Here is a 23,987-nt window from a genome sequence, read left to right on the forward strand (position 1 = left end):
GACAGAACAAAGTGAATTACCAAGCAAAATAAAATAAAACATGCAAGTCTAAGCCTAATACAGTCAGAAACTAAATGCAGGTAAATCCCACCCTCACAGATGTTCCAATAAGCTTCTTTTACAGACTGAACTTCCTCCTAGTCTGGGTCCAGCCATCACTCACACCCCTGTAGTTACTGTCCTTTGTTCCAGTTTCTTTACGGCATCTCTTTGGGGTGGAAAGGCGATCTCTTGAGCCAGCTGAAGACAAAATGGAGGGGTTTCCCAGGGGCTTATATAGTCTCTCTCTTGTGGGTGGAAACCCCTCTCTCCCCCTGTGTAGAATTACAGCTACAAGATGGAGTTTTGGAGTCACATGGGCAAGTCACATGCCCATGCATGACTCAGTTCTTTACAGGCTGACGCCATTGTCCACATGCTAGTTTGAACCTTTCCAGTAAAGCTCAGATGTGGATTGGTGTCTATCAAGGTCCATTGTTAGCCAAGTACTCCCAATTACTTGAATAACCCCTTCACACTATGTTGACCAGATTTGCCTTAGGTGCTTCCTACAGGAAACACTTTAAATACAAGCATAGAGCCAAGCCCATAACTTCAGATATAAAAATGACACATGCATACGAATAGGATGAATACATTCAGTAGAACATAACCTTTGCAAAGATATGTTACATGGCATATATAGCATAAAACATATTCCATTTATGGCATATTTACATTCATAAGCATATTTCTATAAAGCATTATGGGGTGCAACATCACAACTAGTACAGCATAGAACAGGAAACTGGGGTCATGTGGTAGTGAATCAATTAATGTGATTTTCAGAAGATTAACAAAGTGATACAAATCCCAGAAACCACCAGGGCTCGAAATATGGGCTGGGATTCTCCAAGCAGCCCAACTCCCAATTGAATTTCAGCCTTGAAGCCCTGGGGATTGCACTGGCTGGACAGACCTGGTCTAAGCATTACAGACAAACCCCATTAGACAGGCTGATTTTTGGTAAGAATGGTTGGGGTTTGCCCTAGTGCTATCTTGAATGCTTTTCATAGAAATGCCTTCTGGGTAGCTACCCCTACAGTCCCACTGCCTAGTAAAGGTGGCAGAAGCAGTGGATTCTGGGAGATTTGAAAATGCTGTATTGTGGGACTAATGGAACCATTTTGGCTGGTCCTTGCCTACATACACAATAAAGCAGATGAATGACCCCGCTCAACACCGCCCAAAGGTTAGTTCTGCTGCAATCAAGCCTAATCCTTGTAGTATTTGGAATGAGCCTGCACTCTCTGGAGCCCTTTTGTGTGTGGATTCAAAGTGCTCGGGGTCCCACACAGTGTTTAGCACATTGATCATCTCTAGTGCAGGCCGGTATCTGAGTTTAACCCCTCATGGAGCAACATAGGAATTCAGAATCCCCGTGGGAAACCTCCTCTCCCTGCTGGGCTCCCCGGGGACCTCTATTAAGGCATCTTTCCCTCCTAGTGTCTGTACTTTATCACTGCTCAGTGCTGCTGCTAGGGTGGCAGTTATTGCCCAGTGGTTTGGGCACTGGACTAGGTCTTGGGATACCTGGGGTGTATTCCCAACTCTGCCACTGACCTGCTGTGTGACCTTGGACGAGTCACTTCCCTCTCTGTGCCTCAGTTTCCCTTCACACCCGTTCTCTTGTCTACTTAGTCTGCAACCTGCTCAGGGGAGGGATTGTTCCTCAGTGTGTTTTGTGCACGGCACAGATCTCATTTCAGAGCTGTAAGGGCTGCTGTGAGCCAAATAAAAATAAGAACAATTATAAACCATGATACAAATCAGTAATAACAGCCACAGCTTGTAACTTCCCCTTCTCCAGCCTGAAAGCAGCACTCTCACATAGACAGGCCTGCAGCTCTTGTGATCTCAGCTTCCCTGATCATTTAACAGCTTTCATTTCATAAAAAGTTCCTTTATTTCACCAGTGGAAGCTGGGTTTGGCAAGGATTCAGCTACTCAGATAAAAGTTTCCCAAATCAGGTATCTTTAAAGAATTTTTTTTTTTTTTTGCCTTTCTTGCCAGTCCGCCAGAGCTGCATGATGTAGATACACTTGTGACAGGCAACTTGCAGTGAAATTAATCTGTAATTAAAATCCAAAGTTATTGCCCATTAAACTTGAGAGAAATTCCCTACCTTGTACTCCTGGGCTGCCTCTTCTATGGAAACCACCGTGTGAGTTCTGTGAGCCCGGGATAGATAGCAAACCAGACAGATGGGGGTTTGGTCCTTTTCACAGAAGAGTTTCAGAGTTTCCTGGTGTTCCCCACACATCCTCTCTCCTCCTGCTGTCTTTGCTGCCCGTAAACTCAGCCATTTGGCTATTGCTACCAGGTTTTCCAGCCACCTGTTGGGCCTGAGGTTTCTCTGTTGCACAGTTGCTCTGCACTGAGGGCAGGAGGCGGCTGTATCGGGTCCCTCCCAGCACTGGGCGATGCAGGCTCGGCAGAAATAGTGCCCACACTCTATTATCACTGGGTCTTTAAAATACTCCAGACAGATGGGACAAGTAGCTTGTTCCTGCAGACTTTCCATGGGATTCTCTGCAGCCATGGCTTCCCCTGGACAGTGTAACAGAGTTAGTTTCACTTTTCTGAGCTCATAAATATGCTCCACCTGCAACACAATTGAGTGTCACCAGGTTCCCCTTCCTGGAACTGACTCAGGCTGTTTGCTGAGGTGGAGCGAGCCACTGATAACAAAGTGGCCAGGAGGGCGAAGGAGGGCAGGGGGAAGAATGCAGGCACCCCGGGGACGCGCCTGGGAGCACGTAGCTTTAACAATTAAAATCTGGGGTGGAACGTGATCAAATGTGCCCCTATGGCTCTTTGCTCCTGTGGACAGTCACTGAGACTTCACAGGACATCAGCATCCCCCTGTCACAATGTGCTTGCAGGAGCAGGGTCTGTGTGTTTCTAAGGAAGGATAGTCAAGCTATTGTATATGTGTGTGTCTATAATTTTGATGTATAATATTGCTGTTTGTTTTTAAGCATTTTTCTTTATTTACTGAGTGAAATTTTCATACTTGCAGAATATGATGGGTTTGAAGCTTTGTTTTTATATTTTTCTCAATTTAAATTTTCACAGTTGTGGGAAATTAGTGGGGGATAAAACAATAGCGAGTCAGACTACAATTATTTAATGACAGCAGACATTGAGATTCAAAAAGTTAAAGCTTTATAACCATTAAAACACAAATTGTCAACATCACATGTGAAAAGATGCAAAATAACTCTCCTTAAGTCAAACTCGAATAAGTTCTCATGCAGCACTGTTCCTTTTGTGACTGTACATTGTGATTATCGTCAATGGAAATATATAGTCATTGGTTTGCGTGTGTACAGTGAAATCAACATTTATCACCGTTTACTGATAAACTCTATTCCTTCTAAGCCTAGGGATATTAAATTCACAGGCTAAAAATTTTGTTAATCTGGAGTCCATGTTTCAAAGGCCTGATTCTCATTTACATTAAGGCTGCTCTTGCTCAATGTAAACAGGCCTTAATGCAAGCAGTGTCACCATCTCTCATAATTTTATCAAGAGTCTCATTCTATTTGGTGCATTTGCTAAAGCCCTGTTAGAGGGTTTATTCCTTCACCCTCTCACTTCCCTGGTCCTTCTCGCATGAACAGAGAACAACAATATCCGAAGTCCGAAGGTGCAAACAATTCAATGTTTATTGGGGTGAACTTCCACCAAGCTTAAATCCAAGCTCCTTTTTCCTTATTTTTGAATCCCAACTTACTTCCTGTTTGCCCCTAATTTATATAGCAATAGTCTCAGCTGTACCTTAACCAATCATTTTACTGAAATCTATCTGACCAATCCTATCATATTGTAACATAATTCTCTAACAAATTATATCCCACTACCCTAATTAACTTACACCTAGCAAAATTAATTATACAGCAGACAGAAAGAATTAGAGAACCAGACAGATTAACAATAGAAAAGTGGGGGCCATAAAGATAAAACTTACAGAAATGAGGGTTTCACAACCACAACTTATTGAGAAGTGATTTTTTGCCAGACAGGATGCTATCAAACTAAGTTTTCTTCAACCATCTTTAGCCCAATAGCACCTTATTTCAATGTGACTAGTTTGGAATGTGAGGAGGTGACCGTTTGCGTCCCAGTTTATGGCTGCCTCTGCTGCTTAGCCAAAGGCCTTAGCCTAAGCACAGGCCTCAGACTGTCACTGTGAGAGAAGGCCCTTACACCCGCAGACAGTGATTTTGATTCTTTCTTTTATACCTTTATAACTAGCCAAGTGATAAGAATACACCGAAATTCTTAAAGTATAGGCCTTTACAGACAGGCCTGAAAAGCCCCAGCTCCTGGAAGCATGGGATGAGGTGAGACTCTCGGCTTTCATTTTCTATGCAACGGAAGATTCTCGCCCTCTCAGTTGCAGAGAAAATCTAAAAAAAGTGACCCAAGTGCCACCTACAGGTCTGAGCAACCAAAACCCAAATAGAAACAATCTAATGTTTATTATGATTACATTTCATAGAATCACAGAAGATTAGGAAGAGACCTCAGGAGGGTCATCCAGTCCAATCCCCTGCTCAAAGCAGGACCACACCAACTTCATGATTTTGAGGAGCCTGACTTGTGCTTTGTAAATGCCGGGGGTTGGCAATACTGTGCCACACAGGTGCTGACTTCTCGTTTCCCCTGGAGGTGCTCCACTCCTTTGCCCCCCAGGGCACATCACTTAGGGCAGGCCAGGGGGTGGGAGCTGAAGGAGAGGAGGAGGAGGAGCAGGGGTGGGGCCACTGAGAGGGATCGGGGTTCACTGCCGGTCGGGGGCTAAGGCCACTTCAACTCCCCCACCAGGAAGAAGCTGGCTCTGCTGGCAGGGGCTGCACTTCACATCGAGGGAGCTGATCACCTTCTCAGCTCCCCGACCAGGAAGCGCAGCCCCTGTTGGTACCATTCCACGTCTGCCCAAGGCTTTCAGTTTGGGGGGTTCACCTGGCCCCTTGCTGCTCAAACAATGCCCATGTTAAAAAGGGGGGGAGCATGGCCCCTTGGCTCCAACTGGTTCCAGTGCTCCGGTGGACATTGCATAGCTTCCATCCACTGCTACTGGCTCCCAGGAGCCATTCCATGGTGCCCCACACTCACAGTCCAATCAATACGAGCGCCCCTGGTGAGGACATGCCCCGCCAACACAAGAAGCAAAGTGCAGACAGCACAAGTGATGCAGTTACCATGGCAGCTGTAGGCCGACATAAGTTAGGTTGACTTAATATTTTAGTGTAGACATGCCCTGAGTGATATTCTACCTGGGTCTTATTGAAACAGATCTTTAACCACCCACCGCTGGGGAGAATGTTTACTAGAACCAGTGAAAAGTCGGATCCAGTATGGTGAATGCACAGGAGTTTATTTGAGAATGAATCACACAAGCAGTATAAGGTTATCTAATGCATGTCTCCCGAGTGAGCCTCAATTCCCCGAGCACAAACCCTCAGTAACTATGCTGGCCTTACACTGTATCCTGATTGGCAAACAAAGTGGGTGTAGGTATCACTTCTAGATGAAGGCTCTTCTCTTCTCTGTCACTTGGCTTGTCAAATATTCCCCAAGGCAGAGTCTTGGCTACTCGGAGATTGTCTTACGGCATTACAGGTGTCTTCGGAAGTTAATTAAGGAACGTTTCCTTCTTTCTAAACCTGATTTACTTTACTTAATATTTATACCTTTTTTTCTCCAAGAAGTCACATGTTCCAGAAACATTCCCTGTGGATGTTTTATTACTAATTTTCTCTAATTAATATTTTGGAAGGGAGTGCACAGAGGTACCGACCAAAGATCACTCCATGTTTACCCTCTTATCAATGACAGGTTTCAGAGTAACAGCCGTGTTAGTCTGTATTCGCAAAAAGAAAAGGAGTACTTGTGGCACCTTAGAGACTAACCAATTTATTTGAGCATAAGCTTTCGTGATCTACAGCTCACTTCATCGGACGGCATGATGTCTTCCAAAGTGGGTCATTTTTCTCCAGGTCAGCTTGTGCCAAGCTTACCGATCGCTTGTCTTCATGCATCTGACAAAGTGGGTTCCAGCCCATGAAAGCTTATGCCCACATAAATTTGTTAGTCTTTAAGATGCCACAGGACTCCTCGTTGTTTTTTCAGAAACAGACTAACATGGCTACCCCCTGAAACATGTTTTTTTGCATTTTCTTTACCTAGTGGGCTGGCATATTGACTGACATATTCCAAAGGTTGGTATTGAAACATACACACAGAATAGAGCCAGCCAGTGAATTTCCACTGATGCTAAGAGAAGAATCCTGTTCCCAGAATCCTCGAGCAAATTCAGACATGTCAAGCCATACCACATTCATTCATAACAACCATAGCGCAACACAAAACAACCGCAGCCGATGAAGCGGGCTGTAGCTCACGAAAGCTCATGCTCCAATAAATTAGTTAGTCTCTAAGGTGCCACAAGTCCTCCTGTTCTTTTTGCGAACCACATCATACTAATTCAGCACCGTCCCAAGAGGTCTCATTGCCAGGAGGATCAGCCTCACTCCCAGCCTGGATGGAACAGAACGGAACTCAGACCCAGAGTTACCTTATTTCACTGTCCCTGGCAAAGAGTTTCATCTGCTTTTCTTCATTTCCCCTCCCCCATCAATTATTTTAGGGCAGCAGAAGTGAAACCCAGGAGCAGTGGGGAGGAGACTGGAGAGACAAATTCCTCAGTCTGTGCCAGCTTCAGCTATTGGTGCCGACACCATACTTCCCTGAGTGCTTGGCACAGCAGCAGAGTTGAAGAGGGGGGAGATCTTTGCACCCCATGCACAGGAGAAAGGAAAAAACAGGTTGGGACAGTTACTGAGCTGGAAACTCCACCAAAGAAAACCAAAATGGGAAAAATGGAGGACATGTGCAGGGGGGAGGGTGAGCATTGCACCTGCTGACTGCAACAGCCCCCCCCTCCACTTGGCCTCAGGACCCTTTAGATCCCAGCGGAGCAGGGCCGACTTTACAAATCCTGGTGCCCTCCACAGCCCGAGCACCTGCACCCCTGCTTGCAGATTGGGTAAAATGAGTTCCCTGTGGGAAACGCCTGCAGGAACCATCCCTCTACTAATGACCAATTGACAAGGCAGCCATCAGACCTTAAGAATATCGTTCAGGATGTGAGTATGTACTTTGTGAATGTCTGTGCGGTCGCCATCCTTGGTCTTTATGTGTTTCTAGAGGTTCTAAATCTGAAACATGTAGCAGAGGTGACTTCCACTCTGTTGAGCTTGAAACTGTCACCACCAAAGCTGAATCCAGGGAGGTGTAACACCACCTTACTCAATTCACTTTAAATAAAATAAAAGGCTACATGGTATATTTTCTATTGGTGCTGGGGGGACACAACAAAGCAGGGAAGCAAATCCCATGACTCTGCTCACAACAATTGCAGCTGGAATATTAACAAGGAACAAATCAGAATTGTCTTTCCTGCTTTATTTACTATAAATACCCATCTGAGTGAAAAGGAGCCGAGAAGCAGCTTTAATACCCACAACAATGGAAAAGAGACCTACAGATTTTGGAAACAGCTTTTTTAATGGCACTAAAATGACAACAAAGTAAAGGAAGTAACACTGTCTCACTTTCAGTGACAGTTTATAATTCTCTGTCCCTCTTGCATTCCCTTTTCTTTCATACTGTTCCTTTTTGACTCACCATTTTTTCTAGAAAGAAAAGGAGGACTTGTGGCACTTTAGAGACTAACCAATTTATTTGAGCATAAGCTATCGTGAGCTACAGCTCACTTCATCAGATGCATGCACTCACTTCCAATCCCTGTTTATTTCTGTGTCTCTTCCACTCTCCTTGGATCACTGTCACAGATCATTCCCCCTCATGGTCTCCATTCTTTCCCCTCTCACTGCCTCTGGCTGTTTCACCTCTTCAGAGTGTTTTCCTTTCATTGTTTTCATATCTAGTTTTCACCCTTTCTCCAGGACTCTCTGTTGGTTTTGTTTTGCTTTGACATATTTTCCTTTTGTTTCTTCTATTCCCACCCTGTCCAGTGTTAACAACCCCAAAAGTTAAAAATCGTGAGACAATCAAAAAGCAGGGGTTTGACACCCACCTCCCGCCCCCCGCCAAAAAAGCGGAGGTTTCAAAATTATATTATATAATGTATCTGGTTCATCTTGTGATTTTTGTCCATTCCCTGCTCATCCCCATGTGTGTGATTACAATGGTGCCAACCCTCCCAGCTTCGTAGAGGAAGGTGCCTTTGGCCCCTGCCACAGGAACAGGTCCATAAGTAGTGCAGGGTGAGAGGGGCAGCCACCCAGGGTGCAAAGCCAGCGGGAGCAGGAAAATGGGCCGGTGTGCAAGTGGGGCTCATGCCCCCCCACCCGCCCCCGATTTCTGCCTTCCATTTAGCACAGAGATTTTCAAACTGAGGGGGGCACCGGCAGATCAGAAGCTGGTGGAAGCCACCTGGCCTGCTCATGCTTTGGGAGCCAGGGAACTGGCTGTCTGCCCAGTGTTAGGAAGGAAACTGGAATCATAGAAGGAACCATAGAAGGAAACTGTTGTCCCAGGACAAGTCTGCTCTCTCTGGGCTGTGCCTCTGGCTTTGGGGCTGCAGCTCTGCTCCCAGGACAGGGTCTGCTCTCTCTGGGCTTCTTTTCTGGTCCCTCTGGATCTGGCACAGCTCTGCTCCCCAACTTAGCTTGGGCCCCTGCTTTCTCCTTAGCTCGGCCTCACTCTGTCTGACCCAGGCAAATCCAGCTCGCACAGAGGATGGGACCTCCCTGGCCTCCTGACTCTGATTAGCCTGCCCACCCTGTCATTCATGCTGACCTGGAGCATTGGCCTCTCCCCATTGTTCCTGGGGACTATCAGTCTCAGGGTCCTGATTTCCCATAGACCCTTCCCCTTTTAGTACTGGGAGCTAGCCAACCAACCCCGCCCCCCCCCCCCCCCACTGAATTTAGTAAGGGGGCAACAGTCCCCTTACATATCACATCCACTCCCACATTCAAGGAAAGAGGAACATTGCCTCATGGGAACAGATATCTGGATGTTGATAAAATATGATCTTTAATTACCTTCTTTTATAGGTGCCACAGATCTTCTCCATGCTAAATCCAGCCACAAAATTAGAGAGGAGAGCGAGTCTGAACCGGTATTGCATGAGTCAATATTGTACAAACAAATACACTGAGGGAAAAATCAAGTTATAAGTTCATCAGAAGCTTCACTGGGTTGCATGAGTGTCTCTCTCCCAGGGTGGATCTTCACTGCAGAGTTAGGCCAGCATCAGATCTGGCTGTTGCCCCAATCTGTTTATTGCACAAGCACAAAAACTCTGACTCAAGTCTGGTGGTGCTTTACACTCAGGCTAGCTGGCAAGACTTTAAGTGTAGGCTTTAGCCCAAGTACCACTTTAATTCAGGTTGGTTACATGCCCACTTTGCCGTCTGGAGGGAGGTTAATCGTCTCAGGGGCTGATAGTCCTCCAGTGCCTTCCCACAATTCCTCCTGGGCCATATTTTCTTGGCCACTACCTACTTTACTACTGTATTGGTTATCAATTTTTCAGATTAGTTTTTTGTGGAAAATTCATCCAGTTTAGTCTTTCCCCACATTTTATAAAGACACATTAAAAAACACACACCCCAAAAGAATGATAGTAATAAAGAAAGCAAGCAAACAAAAAAAGATTTCCTATTGTAACAATTAAAAAATAATAATTTAAAAGCAAACAACTCCACCACAGTTAAAGAAACAGCCACATGAGACTCCAAATTGGAACAAAAAGTTTCTTGTCAGAGGAAGGATAATGATACTTACTTATTTCGTTATCTCGTTTCTCTAAAAACGAAAGAGAAATAAATATATATTTTTGTTAGGCATTTCTATTTTCTTACCTTTTATTTCACTTTGTCATCAAAGTGAAGGCTGAGAGAAATCAACATCCTCTTCAGAACATCAGACAAGAGGATCCAGTGGTCCCTTCTGATCTTAAACTCTGACTTCACGACTCTATTGCTTACCAGTTTTTTAAAGTAGCTTTTGGTGTGCAATCTATCCAATTTAGCATTTCCCCACATTTTACAGAATTACACTAACCCTTCCAAAAAAGAATAAAAACCTGCCTCTTAGAAATCTCTAATGATGGAGATTCTACATCCTCCTTAGGCAACTTATTCCAGTGCTTAACTACCCTGACAGTTAGGAAGTTTTTCCTAATGTCCAACCTGAACCACCCTTGCTGCAATTTAAGCCCATTGCTTCTTGTCCTATCCTCCACGGTTAATGAGAACAATTTACTTCCTTCTTCCTTGTAACAACTTTTCATATACTTGAAAATTATCATGTCCCCCCCACCCCCCAGTCTTCTCATCTCCAGACTGAACAAACTCAATTACTCTATTGCTTACCAATTATTCAAATTAGCTTTTTGTGGGAAATTTATCCAGGTTAGTCTTTCACCGACATTTTATGAAGTTATATTAATGTCCATAATCATAATAATAATAAACAAAACAACAACAACAATAATAATAATGAATAAAGTAAGCAAACAAACAAAAACAGGTTTAATAATGTAAAAAAATAAATAAATAAACGTTACATTTAAAAGCAAACAACTCCACAATTGATCAAACTTCCTGTGCCAATGATGGAGTACAAAAGTTTAAAACCATGCCCTTTGGACTTCCTGGGGTCACTGCCACTTTCCAGCAGCTGATGGACAGAGTGCTTCGGCCGCATGGGTCCTACACAGCCACACACATTGATAATATCATCATCTGCAGTGACAGCTGGGTTTCATGGCCACCCCAACCAAGTGTCAAGTGGCCACCCATGATGTCTCTTACGTATCATATTCTGTGGGGTGGGGAAGGGGAAGCTACGACCTTTGTTGGAAAAACTCCAAGCCCTAGTGGGCTGCCCTGTCCCTTTCACTAACAAGCCAGTCTAGTGGCTTATTCAAATAGCGGGGTACTATCAACGGTTCATCCTACCACAGCTGCCGCTTTGACAGACCAGGTTAAGGACACTGCAGCCAAAAGGGTCTATTGGATCAAAAGCTGTGACAAGGCATTTAGGGCACGACAAGAGCCATTGACCCAGGAGCCTGTACTATTCCACTCAGCCTTCTTAAAGCCCTTTATTCTCCAAACAGATGCGTCCGATGGCAGACTCGGAGCAGTGCTATCTCAACAAGTCAGAGGAGGAGAACACCCTGTTGTCTATCTCATCAGGAAGTTGTTCCCACAGGAGGTAACCTAATTAGGCATTGAGAAGGAGACTCTGGAGGTGAAATGGAGCCACTGATGACTTAATGCTATTATTGGTGATGGCAGCCTTTACAGTGCCTTTACAGCACAGTAGCTTGCTGTCTCAGGAGTGTCAAAAATCACACACCCCCCACCCCAAGTGCAGCAAGTTTGAGCGCTGTAATGCACCAGTGTAGACAGGCTCTGAGCGTCGACCTGGTTGACCAGGAGTGCTGGGAGATCTCTCTCCCCAGCGCTCGCAGGTGACCCCACAGGCAGCGGTTTGCTGTCTAGTGAAGACAGAGCCAAATGCTTCACAACCACTGCGCGCCTCCGGAGGGAATTCTGCTGAAACCAGCGGGCTCTCACCTTGGCGTGGAGTTCTGGGAGATGGTGCGTTTAAGCATGCGGGAGTATGGAGGGTCAACTCTGTTCCGGTCCCAGAGGCTTGAATTATCTGGGGATCCTGGGGCTCAGAAGATTGGGTTCCCCTTTCTTCAATCCGGTGGCACCTCACCAGGTCTGGGATACACACACCAGTAAACAGAAACCTTCTCAGTGCCCAGCATTCAAACCCCCTTAACTCTGACCAGGTGGGTTCTGGAGACATGAATGGAGAGGTCTCCCCCTCAGGCTGCCACATCCCTTTGCCTTGGGCTGAGGGGGGCTCTTTCCTGGATGCTTCTCCCTGTTTCTGGATAAGAGTCTCTCCCTCCAGGGCTGCCACCTCCTGCTCCCTTTGCCTTGGGGTGCGAAAGTTTCTATTAATGGTTCTTCCTGGGCTGGGGAGAGGCTGTCTCCTGTTCCACATCTTCCACCGTTCTCTGTGGCCAGGATAGAGCAGCTGGTGGCTTGAACCAGAGACACCTGTGGCCAGGAGCTGCCCCGACTCTGCTGCTGGGAATGTGGCAGCCCCAGGAGGGGGAGCGGGGAGATAGAGCAGGGGAGGAGGCAGAAAAGCAGTAAGATAGACCGGAGAACCCAAGGGGACTGTCTGTGACTCCATGTTCAGGCTGTTATGGTGCTTGAGAGGATCACATTTGGTACCTAGCGTGGGGTTTGTACCCTGGTTTGTAACTGTTTGCCCTGAGGTTGGTACTCACATTTGTGAGCTACTCTAGACAGTGGAGTTGAACCTGGGTCTCCCACATGCCACCTGAGGGCTCTCACCATGGGGGTGAAAGTTATAAGGCAGGTGACATCAAAAAACCCACCTCCACCTTCTCCCCACCCTCACACTCACACTTTGTGTGGAGCGAGGCAGGTGCCTGACTCATTCCAGCAAGAAACGCCTCAGGTGCCTGAGCCACTGACCGTCAGGCGCTAGGTTCCCGTCTGTGGGCGGCTGAGCAGAGACCAACGCACCCCTGCAGCCCCGGTTTAGGCACCTGTTGGTGAGAGGGGGCAGCGCTTAGGCCACCCCTCCCCCCTTGTCCCCTCCCCCCTTGTCAGCATCTCCCCTTGTCTTGCTTAGATGCCTCCCCGCCGAGTGAGCTGGCTTTTGTGAATCGCACTGTAAGGTGCCTCTGATGCCCACACATTGTCTAGGGGGTTCAGGCCCCTGACTCAGCTTTGCAGAGTATGATTTTCTGGTTGCCTACAAACTAGGCCCTGTGACGCTCAGCATTGCAACACCAAGTCCCTTCGTGGATTGCACCCTGTGCAACCAGTCATCTCTCTGCAGCGCACAGCTGAGCAATTCCAGATTGACATGGGCGTGCACAGGACAGAGACAGAGCACAGGCTGGAGAGTGACACATCCCAGTAAAACCCCAAACTCTCCTCCTAGAGGTGCGATATTCCCTGTGGGGTCTAGGGGGACACAACCAAGTCAAGAAGCAAATCCCACAGCTCTGCCCCCGACAACTGCAGCTGGGACATTCAAGCGGAACAAACAAGAAGAATTGTTTGTAATGTTTTATTTACAGTAAGTAACTAAAGGTGGTAAGTAAAAGGAGCCGAGAAGGAGCCTTAATAACCACAGCATGGCAAGGAGATCCCCAGCTACGAGAACAGTTTTCTTAATGGCACCAAAATAGCACCAATGGCCAGGAATTAATACAGGGAATTAATAAATTACAGTCTCACTTTCAGTAACATGTCATAAATCTCTCTGTTCCCTTTCTTTTCATACTCTCCTTTTCTATTCATTTTTCTAACCCGCACTTCTGATCCGTTTAGTTTCCTGTGTCTCTCCCACTCTCCTCCCCTCCCTGTTACAGATCATCCCCCATGGCTGCTCCATTCCTCCCCCTCATAGAGACTGGGGTCTGTGAGGCTAGAGAGGCTGATTTCCGGTTCCCCCTTTGCTATGGGTCTCAGGGGCACAGTCGGAGCCGGGATCCCGGCCCCACCCCGAGCCAGGGGCGGATTCTCTCCCCAGGGACGGAGCCCGGCGGGAAAGTGAAGATCGGGGCCTCATCACCAGCATCGATAAATGTCACCTGCCCCCGGCCACAGTCCAGACAAACCCGGATCCTGCTGGGGGCCCGGCTCCAGGGCAGGAGGGTCACAGGGGAGGTGAGAGCCCAGAACTGATCCCCCCACCGCCCCACAGCCCAGATCCCTCGCTCAGGGCTAAGGCTGATCTGTCCCTTCCTCCCCACAGACTCTCTGGCCACCCCCACAGCCCAGCGTTGCCCACCCCCTACCTCCACCTCCCAGCAATGTCTCCCTGAGGTGAATCCCTCACAGCCCAGCACACAGTGCTCAGTGTCAAATCTCTCAGGGTTGTTGGGCAGTCGCTGCCTCGTGTCTCCCCATCTCACACTTTTCCCACCCTCAGACAGGACGAGGTGGGGATCAGCCGTGTCTGGATCCAGAGTCACATTCGCTGGGGAGAGAGAATCGGAGCGTGAGGGGCAGAGCTCAGCCCTGGGAGAGGCTGGGGCCATTTCTCACACTCCCCAGCAGCCCTGTTCTGGCTGGGACAGGCCTAGATCCCAGGGAGCTGCCTCTGTCCTGGGCACCTGAGACTGAGCAGAGATGTCACTGCACTTCCTCAGTCTCTGTAAGGAGACCCACTTCATTAGTTTCCCATTTGCTTGCATAAGCTTCAGCTCCCAGCTACCCCTGTTGATTCTGCTCCATTCCCAGCAGGAGAGACACACCAAGAAAGGTTTTAGTGGGGAGGGAGCAGAGGAAGCAGGTCCAGTTTTGAATCCGAGACGGAACCTCCCTCCCCTAATGCAGCCTCCACTCCAAGGGCTGGGAACAGAGAGGAAGGTGCAGCATTGGGGAAGAGCTGATTAACACCACAGAGTAGGAGGTGGCATTGGGTGGGGTAGCCCCATCCCCAGCCCAGAGAGAAGGGAGGAGCTGGCAGCATCAGAGGAAGAGCATCTTCCCAATCCAGGAAGCAGGGAGCAGCTCCAATGAGAGAGCCCAGCCCTGCCCAGAGGAAAGGCAGGATGTTGGAGAAGGGCGATGAGGAGACCCCCCTGCACTGGGATAAAGTAGAGGGATGTGTCAGCCCTCAGGAGAGAGAGCTCTCTTCGGGTGCTGCTCAGGGAGAGTGTTTCTGTTCATTAGCATGGGCATGAACTCAGCACTAAGGTTGGTGTCAGGATTATTTGTGTTCCAGCACCTTGGCAGAAGTTGGGGAGGGGGGGTCGCACCACCTGTGGCCCTGCCCTCTCCCTGGCCCTGCCCCACTCTTCATCTTCCCGCTGAGGCCCTGTCTCTGGCCAGGCTGGGAGCCTTGGCCACTATGGAGAGCCCCTGACCCTCCACCTTCCCATGTCCCCACTCTCCAGCGTGCACCACCCAGGGCAGGTGGAGGGTCCGGGGGGAAGAGGAGCAGGGGTGGGGCCACTGAGAGGGACAAGCACCAGGAAGAAGCTGCACTACACAGGGCGAAGTTGATCAGCCGCCCCTCCATGAAGCACAGCCAACGCTGCGATGCGCCACGCCTGCCCAAGGCTTGCAGTGTGGGGGGCCAACACGGCCCCCTGCCCCCAAATTATGTCCATGTTAAAAAGTGGGTGGGCTTGGCCCCCTGGGCCCCCATGTTCCAGTGCCCCTGGATCTCCTCGCTGTTTAATGGGTTATTTTTAGGGCTGTGTGTGTCATGGCCACTGTTGATTTGGTTGGTAACTTTTGTTACAATCTCATGAAGATGTTTTCACTGGAATTTTCTCCTAATGTAAAGACAATCTCCAGCTGCAAACTCACCCTGTCTGTGTGCTCCTAGGGATTCCAGTGCAGACGGCAGAGTGTCTGGCAGGGGAAAGGAGAAAAGAGATGAGATTTCAGGCTTTCTTATTTATAACAGGTTTCAGAGTAGCAGCCATGTTAGTCTGTATTCGCAAAAAGAAAAGGAGGACTTGTGGCACCTTATAGACTAACCAATTTATTTGAGCATAAGCTTTCGTGAGCTACAGCTCACTTCATCGGATGCATTCAGTGGAAAATACAGTGGGGAGATTTATATACACACAGACCATGAAACAATGGGTGTTTATCATGCACACTGTAAGGAGAGTGATCACTTAAGATGAGCTATTACCAGCAGGAGAGTAGGGTGGGGGGAGAGAAAACCTTTTGAAGTGATAATCAAGGTGGGCCATTTCCAGCACATTTCAAGGAGTTAACAAGAACGTCTGAGGAACAGTGGGGGCGGGGGGGGGGGAGGAATAAACAAGGGGAAATAGTTTTACTTTGTATAATGACTCAGCCACTCCCAGTTCTATTCAAGCCTAAGTTAATTGTATCCAATTTGCAAATTAATTCCAATTCAGCAGTCTCTCATTGGAGTCTGTTTTTGAAGTTTTTTTGTTGAAGGATAGCCACTTTTAGGTCAGAAATCGAGTGACCAGAGATATTGAAGTGTTCTCCGACTGGTTTATGAATGTTATAATGCTTGACATCTGATTTGTGTCCAGACAGCCCCCCAACCTGAAGCAAATACTCACCAGCAACCACACACCACACAACAGAACCACTAACTACAATACCCACCTGCGGAAGTGAAGAAACAGACTGATAGAGCCAGAAGAGTTCCCAGAAGTCACCTACTACAGGACAGGCCTAACAAAGAAAATAACAGAACGCCACTAGCCGTCACCTTCAGCCCCCAACTAAAACCCCTCCAACGCATTATTAAAGATCTACAACCTATCCTGAAGGATGACCCAACACTCTCACAAATCTTGGGAGACAGGCCAGTCCTTGCCTACAGACAGCCCCCCAGCCTGAAGCAAATACTCACCAACAACCACATACCACACAACAGAACCACTAACCCAGGAACCTATCCTTGCAACAAAGCCCGTTGCCAATTGTGCCCACATATCTATTCAGGGGACACCATCACAGGGCCTAATAACATCAGCCACACTATCAGAGGCTCGTTCACCTGCACATCCACCAATGTGATATATGCCATCATGTGCCAGCAATGCCCCTCTGCCATGTACATTGGTCAAACTGGACAGTCTCTACGTAAAAGAATAAATGGACACAAATCAGATGTCAAGAATTATAACATTCATAAACCAGTCGGAGAACACTTCAATCTCAATAAGACCAACGTCTTTGCAGCCTCACAACCATCCCAGGACACAATCTGCAAGAGAGATTTACATTTCCCTTTCTCATCCCCTCCCACCCTTCAGACTCCAGTTGGTTTGTCTCATTCACTCACTGCCTTTTGTCGTACCCTAGATCCAGATCATACAAAGACTTTGGCAGAAAAGTAACTTTACCCACTTTGGTCCCTTTGGCCAGGGGTTGGCAGCATCATGTTGTGCGACGGACACTTGACAAAATTACTGGAGTGAGTGACGGACACTGGCTGGGGGTTATGTCATTCAGTCATCATTCAACCCGTAAAATAACACACAATTTTCCACACTGAAAAAACCATAACCTAGCTCGTTAATAAATAATAGTAATAAACTCAACTCACGTTAGTGTTTTTGAATGTACCTCACTGCCGCAGTCAATATTTTTTTTGTGGGATGGGGGCATTGAAATAAATATTTATCCTAAAACCATATTTCAGTGCTTTGTTGTCACTAGTTTTTTATTTTTCTTGTTTAAATAATATGTCTGATGGGAGGATGAGTGTCTGTATGTGTGTGTCCCACCTCTACACCACTTACCCCATGTCTATCCCCTGTCTGTGTCCCTTACATGGGAGATCCCCCATCGTGTCACAGGATGTGGGAAGCAGAGAATGGGGGTCTCTCAGTGGAGCAGGGTTTCCCTTCCCTTCACTGTGACCAGGGCACCCCTCTCCAGGCAGGGGTTATCCCAGGGTGGGTGGGAACCTCCTCTGCCTCCTGACCAGGACATAGGGACAAGCTCTGGCTCTGGCTGTGAGGGGAGACACTGAAGGGCAGGGGCTAGGCTGAGGGGGGATGTGCAGTGGGTTCAGCACTGAGGGGCTGGAGGGAGCTCGGCTGAGGGAGGCTGTACAGTGGGGGGCGACACTGAAGAGCTGGAGCTAAGCTGAGGGGGGCTATGCAGTGGGGTCGGCACTGAGGGGCTGGAGCTAGGCTGAGGGGGGCTGTGCAGTGCAGGGTGGCACCGAGGGGCTGGAGGGAGCCAGGCTGAGGGGGGCTCTGCAATGGGGGGCGGCACCGAGGGGCTGGAGGGAGCCAGGCTGAGGGGGGCTCTGCAATGGGGGGCGACACTGAAGGGCTGGAGCCAGGCTGAGGGGGGCTGTGCAGTGGGGGGGCGACACTGAAGGGCTGGAGCCAGGCTGAGGGGGGCTGTGCAGGGGGGCAACACTGAGGGGCTGGAGCCAGGCTGAGGGGGGCTGTGCATCCAGCCACAGAGAAGTTAGCAAAGTCCAATACCCCCTGTGTGGAGACAAGGGTCAAAGTGGCGTGTGCATAATCAGTAAAAAGAGTACTTGTGGCACCTTAGAGACTAACCAATTTATTGGAGCATGAGCTTTCATGAGCTACAGCTCACTTCATCGGATGCATACCGTGGAAACTGCAGAAGACATTATATACACACAGAGACCATGCAAATACAAACTAACACGGCTGTTACTCTGAAACCTGCATAATCAGTGGTAATAAACCAATCAGAGAAGAGAACAATAACATGAAAATAGCTTGAACAAAAAAAGCCCTGCCAATGATATGATATGTGTGTGACCTATATAAGGAACTTAATATTCATACCACTCAAAGGTGATTGGAAAAGAACTAGTAAATATGCAATTTGGATGTGTATAATATGTCAGACATTGTAAGGGGTGATCAGAGCTTCGAAGGAGAAATGCCCCATGACCTACCTACGGTCCGGGAGAAGGGAACTGACCAGCACTTCTTTCTATATGCGATGGCTAGTAGCAAATATCCCAATGGCTGGTGATGGGGCACTAGACGGGGAGGGCTCTGAGTGAGAGAGAAATTTTTCCCAGGTGTCTGGCTGTAGGGTCTTGCTGAAATCCTCAGTGTCCAGCTGACCACAATATTTTGGATAGGGAAGGAATTTTCCACCAAGTCAAATTGCCAGAGACCCTGGGGATTTTTTTTGTTTTTTGTCTTTTGCCTTCCTTTGCCATATGGGGCACATATCATTTACCGATGTTAAACTAGAATAAATTATGGATTCTCTGTAACTTGAAGTCTTTAAATCATTATATGAGGGCTTCAGTAATTCAGCCAGAGTTTACAGGTAAATTGCAGGAGTGGGTGGGGAGGTTCTGTGGCCTGCAATGTGCAGGAGGTCAGAGTAGATGGATCATGATGGTCCCTTCTGACCTTAAAGTCGATGAGTCATTTCTTACTTTGTAACTGTAATTGAAAAGCATGTTTCTGGTGCAAACAAAGGTTTGAATTAATCAACCTGAGTGTCTTGGACACAAATGTCTGGCCATCTCACCCAAAAATTAAATAGAAGCATCATCTAAGTGTGAACCAATTGACCAGCACCATTCTCTTCCCACAGTCTCAGAGGCTCATCCCAATTTCCATTCCTAGATCCATTTTAGGTACCTTTGAATTTCCTCAGAGTCTCCGTTAGCACAATAGTTTTCTGGGAGAAATCGCTGACTCGCTCTCCCAGTTCAGGAGAAATCTCCTCTGGCTGCTGGAACTTCCCCTTCTCACACCTGGAGAGAAACAATTTCATGTGATTATATTTCATTGTGTGACTCATTATAAATTCTGGCTAGTGAGTCGCTGCTCTAATATGCCTGGAGTTAGAATTCCTCGACTTCTCCGAGCCTCAGAGCAAGTGCAACACAGCCCATGGCCATACAATCTTCCCTTCAAAGGTCTCATTAATATTCTTCAGCTCTGGTCTGAAGAGATCAGCTCTGGGGACAAAAGGGGAATTGAGTCTCCATGGCCAATTCACTCCTTGGCTTCCATTCTCTGAGGGACAGGATGTTCCTATATAAAGTGCTGTAGAAATCTGTCCACTAGGATCTAGACTGAGACCTCCCAGCTCATTCCACACAGGTCTCCTAACAACCCTCAGGCTGGGAAAGACTCAGGTGGGAAAGACTCTTGACCACTGCTGCCCTGGGCTGAATGGTAACCAGGGCCCCAGTAGTGACAGGCCCATATTCCATCCCCACAATCCTGAGGCAGCCAGTCACTCAGGGATGTGACATCTTGAGGAAACACTTGAGGTCAGTCTTTCCCACTGAATGGAGAATTCCAGAGTCTTCTGTACCAGGGTGAGAACCTCAGGATTAAGTTTATCTGAGAGATTTGTATCCAAAATGTGACCTTCCCAACATACATTGCTGTGGAGATCGGTGCTAACATCATCTCCATGCTCTTTCCCAGCATTGCCAAGTATGTGTGGGAGTGAGAGAGAGAGCCACGTACCTACTCAAGGTGCTTCTGACATCCTAGAGGGGAGAGAGAGGAGAGAGAGAAATTAAAAAAATCTCAGATTAAAAAACCCCACCTGAAACACACTTGGGATTCCAGGAAAGGGATTTTGCAAATACAGGGAAAATCAGCCCTGCCCTGGCCCCGGGGCCATGGTTTCACTGAGCTAATGGGGCTTTTCCATCTCTAATATCAATGTGTCTGTGAGTCTGCAAAGAACAATAGTCATTCACATTTCAGCAATGCACACATTGAGTTACACTGAGATCTCTGACTGCTGGACCCCGGTTCCTGTACTTCAGGAGCTGTCCTGTCCCTGTGTTGGGATTTGGGATGTTTCTAGCTCAGTCTCACCTGCAGGAATTCACTTGCTGGCTTCTGACACTTCCCCTCCATCTCACTGATCAGCTCACTGAGACGGGAAATCCCCTCTGAGAGTTTGGTGATATTTTCATTCTGTATCTTCACAATCTCCTTGTCCAGCTTTTCCAGCTGGGCCACCAGGAGTCGCTCTTGTTCCTCCAGGAGCTCCCGCAGTTGCTGAAATTCAGACACAATCTTCTGCCTCTCAGTTTCTGTCTGTTTCTAGAAGAAATAAGGAAAGGGCTGGTCAGGAACATGGATGGAGCCTGATGACCTTTCATACAGTCTTACAAGAGAGAGTTTCTTTACAATCTCTAACACATCTGTGTAGAGACCAGGCCATGAGCCGACAGGCCTAGTGCTCAGAGCTGCAGTCAGAAGGAAGGAACTACAGTCGAAGTCAGAGCTGGAGTCAAAGTCAGGATCTCACCAAGGGTTGGGGCTACAGTCGAGCTCAGAAGTCATGCCAAAGGCTGAGCCAGAATCAGTGTCTGGAGTCACACGGGGGATCAGGACTGGAGTCGGAGTCAGGCACCCTCGCGAAGGGTCAAACCAAAGTCAGACAGCAGTACTGCAGGTCAAACCTGAGTCAGGAACAACTCCAGGGCCAAGCCAGAGTCAGGGTCCAGTCCAGCAGCAGATTGGCAGTTGTTTGGACAACTTCCCGTGACTCCTGCTGGCGTAATTCATGCAGCCGAACGTCTGCTCCAATCAGGAGCTTCGTAGGCAGATCCGCTGGTGGGCCAGAGTTCCACTAGCCCCTCCCCTGCTGGCTCTGGAGAGCGGTCGGGTTGTAATAAGAGTCTCTGTGGACTGAGGTTCAAAACCCACCATTCTTCACATCCTGACACTTGACTCGACACTGTGATCACAAAGGAGAGGATTTTCTTACAGCTTCCCATTTGGGCCCAATCTCTCTGCAAGGGCTGTCTCCGTGTCTACCAGGATATAGTCAGTGCGGTTTGGGAGAAATTTTGTGAAAGCCACAAGGGGTAGTAATTAACTCATTAACGAAAATGCATCTTAGATCTTGCAGAAGATGCTGTTGTCCTTCTCCAGGGAGAGAACATTTGTGATATGCACATCTGCACACACACACACACAGTATCCCATGATCATGGAGAAACACACACAAGCCCACAGAGAAATCTACCAATAAACATCCCTCCCAGCTCCATGTCCCAGCAGGCGAAGAACAGGCACCGACCAGATACTCCTGGCTTCTCTTCTCTCCAGTCACTTTCAATCCCAGCATCTTTTCTCTCTCTTCCCTCAGAGTCTTCAAATGGGCTTGTATTTTTTCCTGAGAAACCGAAATGATTTGGTGGGTTTATTTTGAGGGTTGTAGGGGGTGGATGAGGTGTTTTCCCACCCAAAATTCAAGATAACAGTCAGTCTTCCTAGATAGACTAGGTGGGTAAGGCAATATCTTCTGCTGGCCCAGCTCCTGTTGGTAAGAAAGCCAAGCTTTTGAGCTTACACACAACTCAGCTCTGGGGAACGTACTCTTTCCTAGGCCTGAAGAAGAGCTCTGTATAAACTTGAAAGCTTGTTGTTCACCCACAGAAACTGGCCATGAGCAGATATTACTTCACCTACCTTGTCTCTCTAATATCCCGGGACCAACAACAATATTGTATACAACAGTGAGTCTAGAGATAGGACATCCGAGACACCAAGGAAATGAAAGCTTATTTATGGATACTGGCCATGTTTTGTATTCAGATTGTTTGAAGTTTTTACATCCACTTTCTCCATTGAGTGGAACCAGTGGAAAACTGGTGTCCCATGATGGTGAATCTATAAAGCTATTTTTGAGAAGATTTAACAAACAGTGATACCAATCCCAGAAGCCACCGGGGGCAGCCATGTAGGCTGGGATGCTCAAAGGAGTCAAACTCCATTGACTTTCAGCCCTGTACCCCTGGGGATGGGATGGGTTGGACAGCACTGATGTAAGGACTAGGGCAAACCCCATTAGATGTGTTGACTTGTGTTAGGAACAGCTGGGGTTTGTCCTAGTGCTGTCCTAGCCCCTTTCCCTGCAATGGCCTCTGGGTAGCGACCCCAAAGTCCCTAGCAAAGACCCCAGAAGTGGTGGATTCTGGCAGATTTCAAAGGGCTGCCTGGTGGGACGAACGGAACCACGTTGGCTGGTCCTTGCCCATGAACACACGAGAACAGGTCAGACTGACACAGGTCTGCACTGCCCAGGGGTTAGTTTTGCTGAAGATAAGTCTGATCCCAGTGGCATGGACCTGCACTGACTGGAGCCCTTGTGGGTGTGGACTGAAGGTGCTTGGGGTCCCACACCATGTTCAGCCCAGTGATCTCCTCTAGTGCAGGCCGGCAGCATCTGAGTTTAACCCTCATGGAGCAGCACAGGAATTCACAATCCCCGTGGGAAACCTCCTCTCCCTGCCGGGCCTAGGAACTGTATCAAGGAGTCTTTTCCTCCTACTGTCTGTACTTCATCACTGCTCAGTGCTGCTGAAAGGGGCAGAGTAGCTAGTGGTTAGAGCACTGAAGTGGGCCTTGGAAAAGCAGGTTTTTAAATCCAGCTCTGCCACTGATCTGCTGAGTGACAAGTCACTTGTCACTGAGTGACAAGTCACTTCCTCTCACTTTGCCTCAGTTTCCCCTCCCACCATTTGTCTGTCTTGTCCAGTTAGACTGTAAATGACTCGGGGCAGGGATTGGCCCTCACTGGGTTTTGTGCAAGGCCCCCACAAAAAAAAAAATCAAGGTCAGATCTCATCTGGGGTCTCCAGGGGATGCAAATAACAATCAACACTGTGATACAACCAGTAATACCAGCCACAGCTTGTAACTCCCCCAATCAGCTTTCATGCAATGAAGGCTACACACAGCTGAATGACAGGGTTACACCATTAACCTGTAATTAACATCCAAAGTTATTACCCATTAGACTGGGCAGCAGCTCTGTACCTTGTACTCCTGGGCAGCTTCCTGTACGGGAACCACCGTGTGAGCACGGGGATCTGTCGCACACCACACAGTTGGGGGTTTGATCCTCTTCACAGAACAGTTTCAGAGCCTCCTGGTGTTCCCCACACACCCCACCCCCTCCTGCTCCCTTCGCTGTCTGGAAACTCAGCCGCTTGGCGATTTCTAGGACATTTGCCAGCTGCCTGTTGGGCCTGAGGTTTCTCTGTTGCACAGTTTCTCTGCACTGAGGGCAGGAGGCGGCTGTGTCGGGTCCCTCCCAGCATTGGGCGATGCAGGCTCGGCAGAAATTGTGCCCACACTCCAGAGTGACAGGGTCTGTGAAATACTCTAGACAGATGGGACATGTCGCTTCCTCCTGGAGACTTTCCACGGGGCTCGCTGCAGCCATGGCTCCCTCCGGGCAGTGGGACAGGCTTTGTTTCCATTTCCTGAGTTCACACTATTCCCCGCCTGCAGCAGCAAGGGGGTGTTTCCTTGCCTGAAAGTGACTCATGCTGTTTGCTGGGCAGGAAGAACCCGACCAATTTCACCCCGGGAGGCTTTTGT

At 48.1% G+C, this 23,987-nt stretch overlaps 1 protein-coding gene across 1 annotated transcript in view; it reads right to left on the bottom strand.

The window, feature by feature from the left end:
* The window catches only part of LOC125621575 (uncharacterized), a 44,356-nt gene extending 20,369 nt beyond the window's left edge, over nt 1–23,987 (bottom strand). Inside the window, 9 exon segments of the mRNA XM_048818621.2 lie at nt 2,166–2,645; nt 13,623–14,134; nt 15,475–15,519; nt 19,260–19,375; nt 20,103–20,125; nt 20,463–20,693; nt 21,679–21,774; nt 23,421–23,469; nt 23,471–23,987. Coding sequence (XP_048674578.2) covers nt 2,166–2,645; nt 13,623–14,134; nt 15,475–15,519; nt 19,260–19,375; nt 20,103–20,125; nt 20,463–20,693; nt 21,679–21,774; nt 23,421–23,469; nt 23,471–23,829 — 1,911 coding nt within the window. The 5' untranslated portion in view covers nt 23,830–23,987.

Source organism: Caretta caretta, chromosome 14 (genome assembly GCF_965140235.1).
Source record: "Caretta caretta isolate rCarCar2 chromosome 14, rCarCar1.hap1, whole genome shotgun sequence".
Lineage (NCBI taxonomy): Eukaryota > Metazoa > Chordata > Testudines > Cheloniidae > Caretta > Caretta caretta.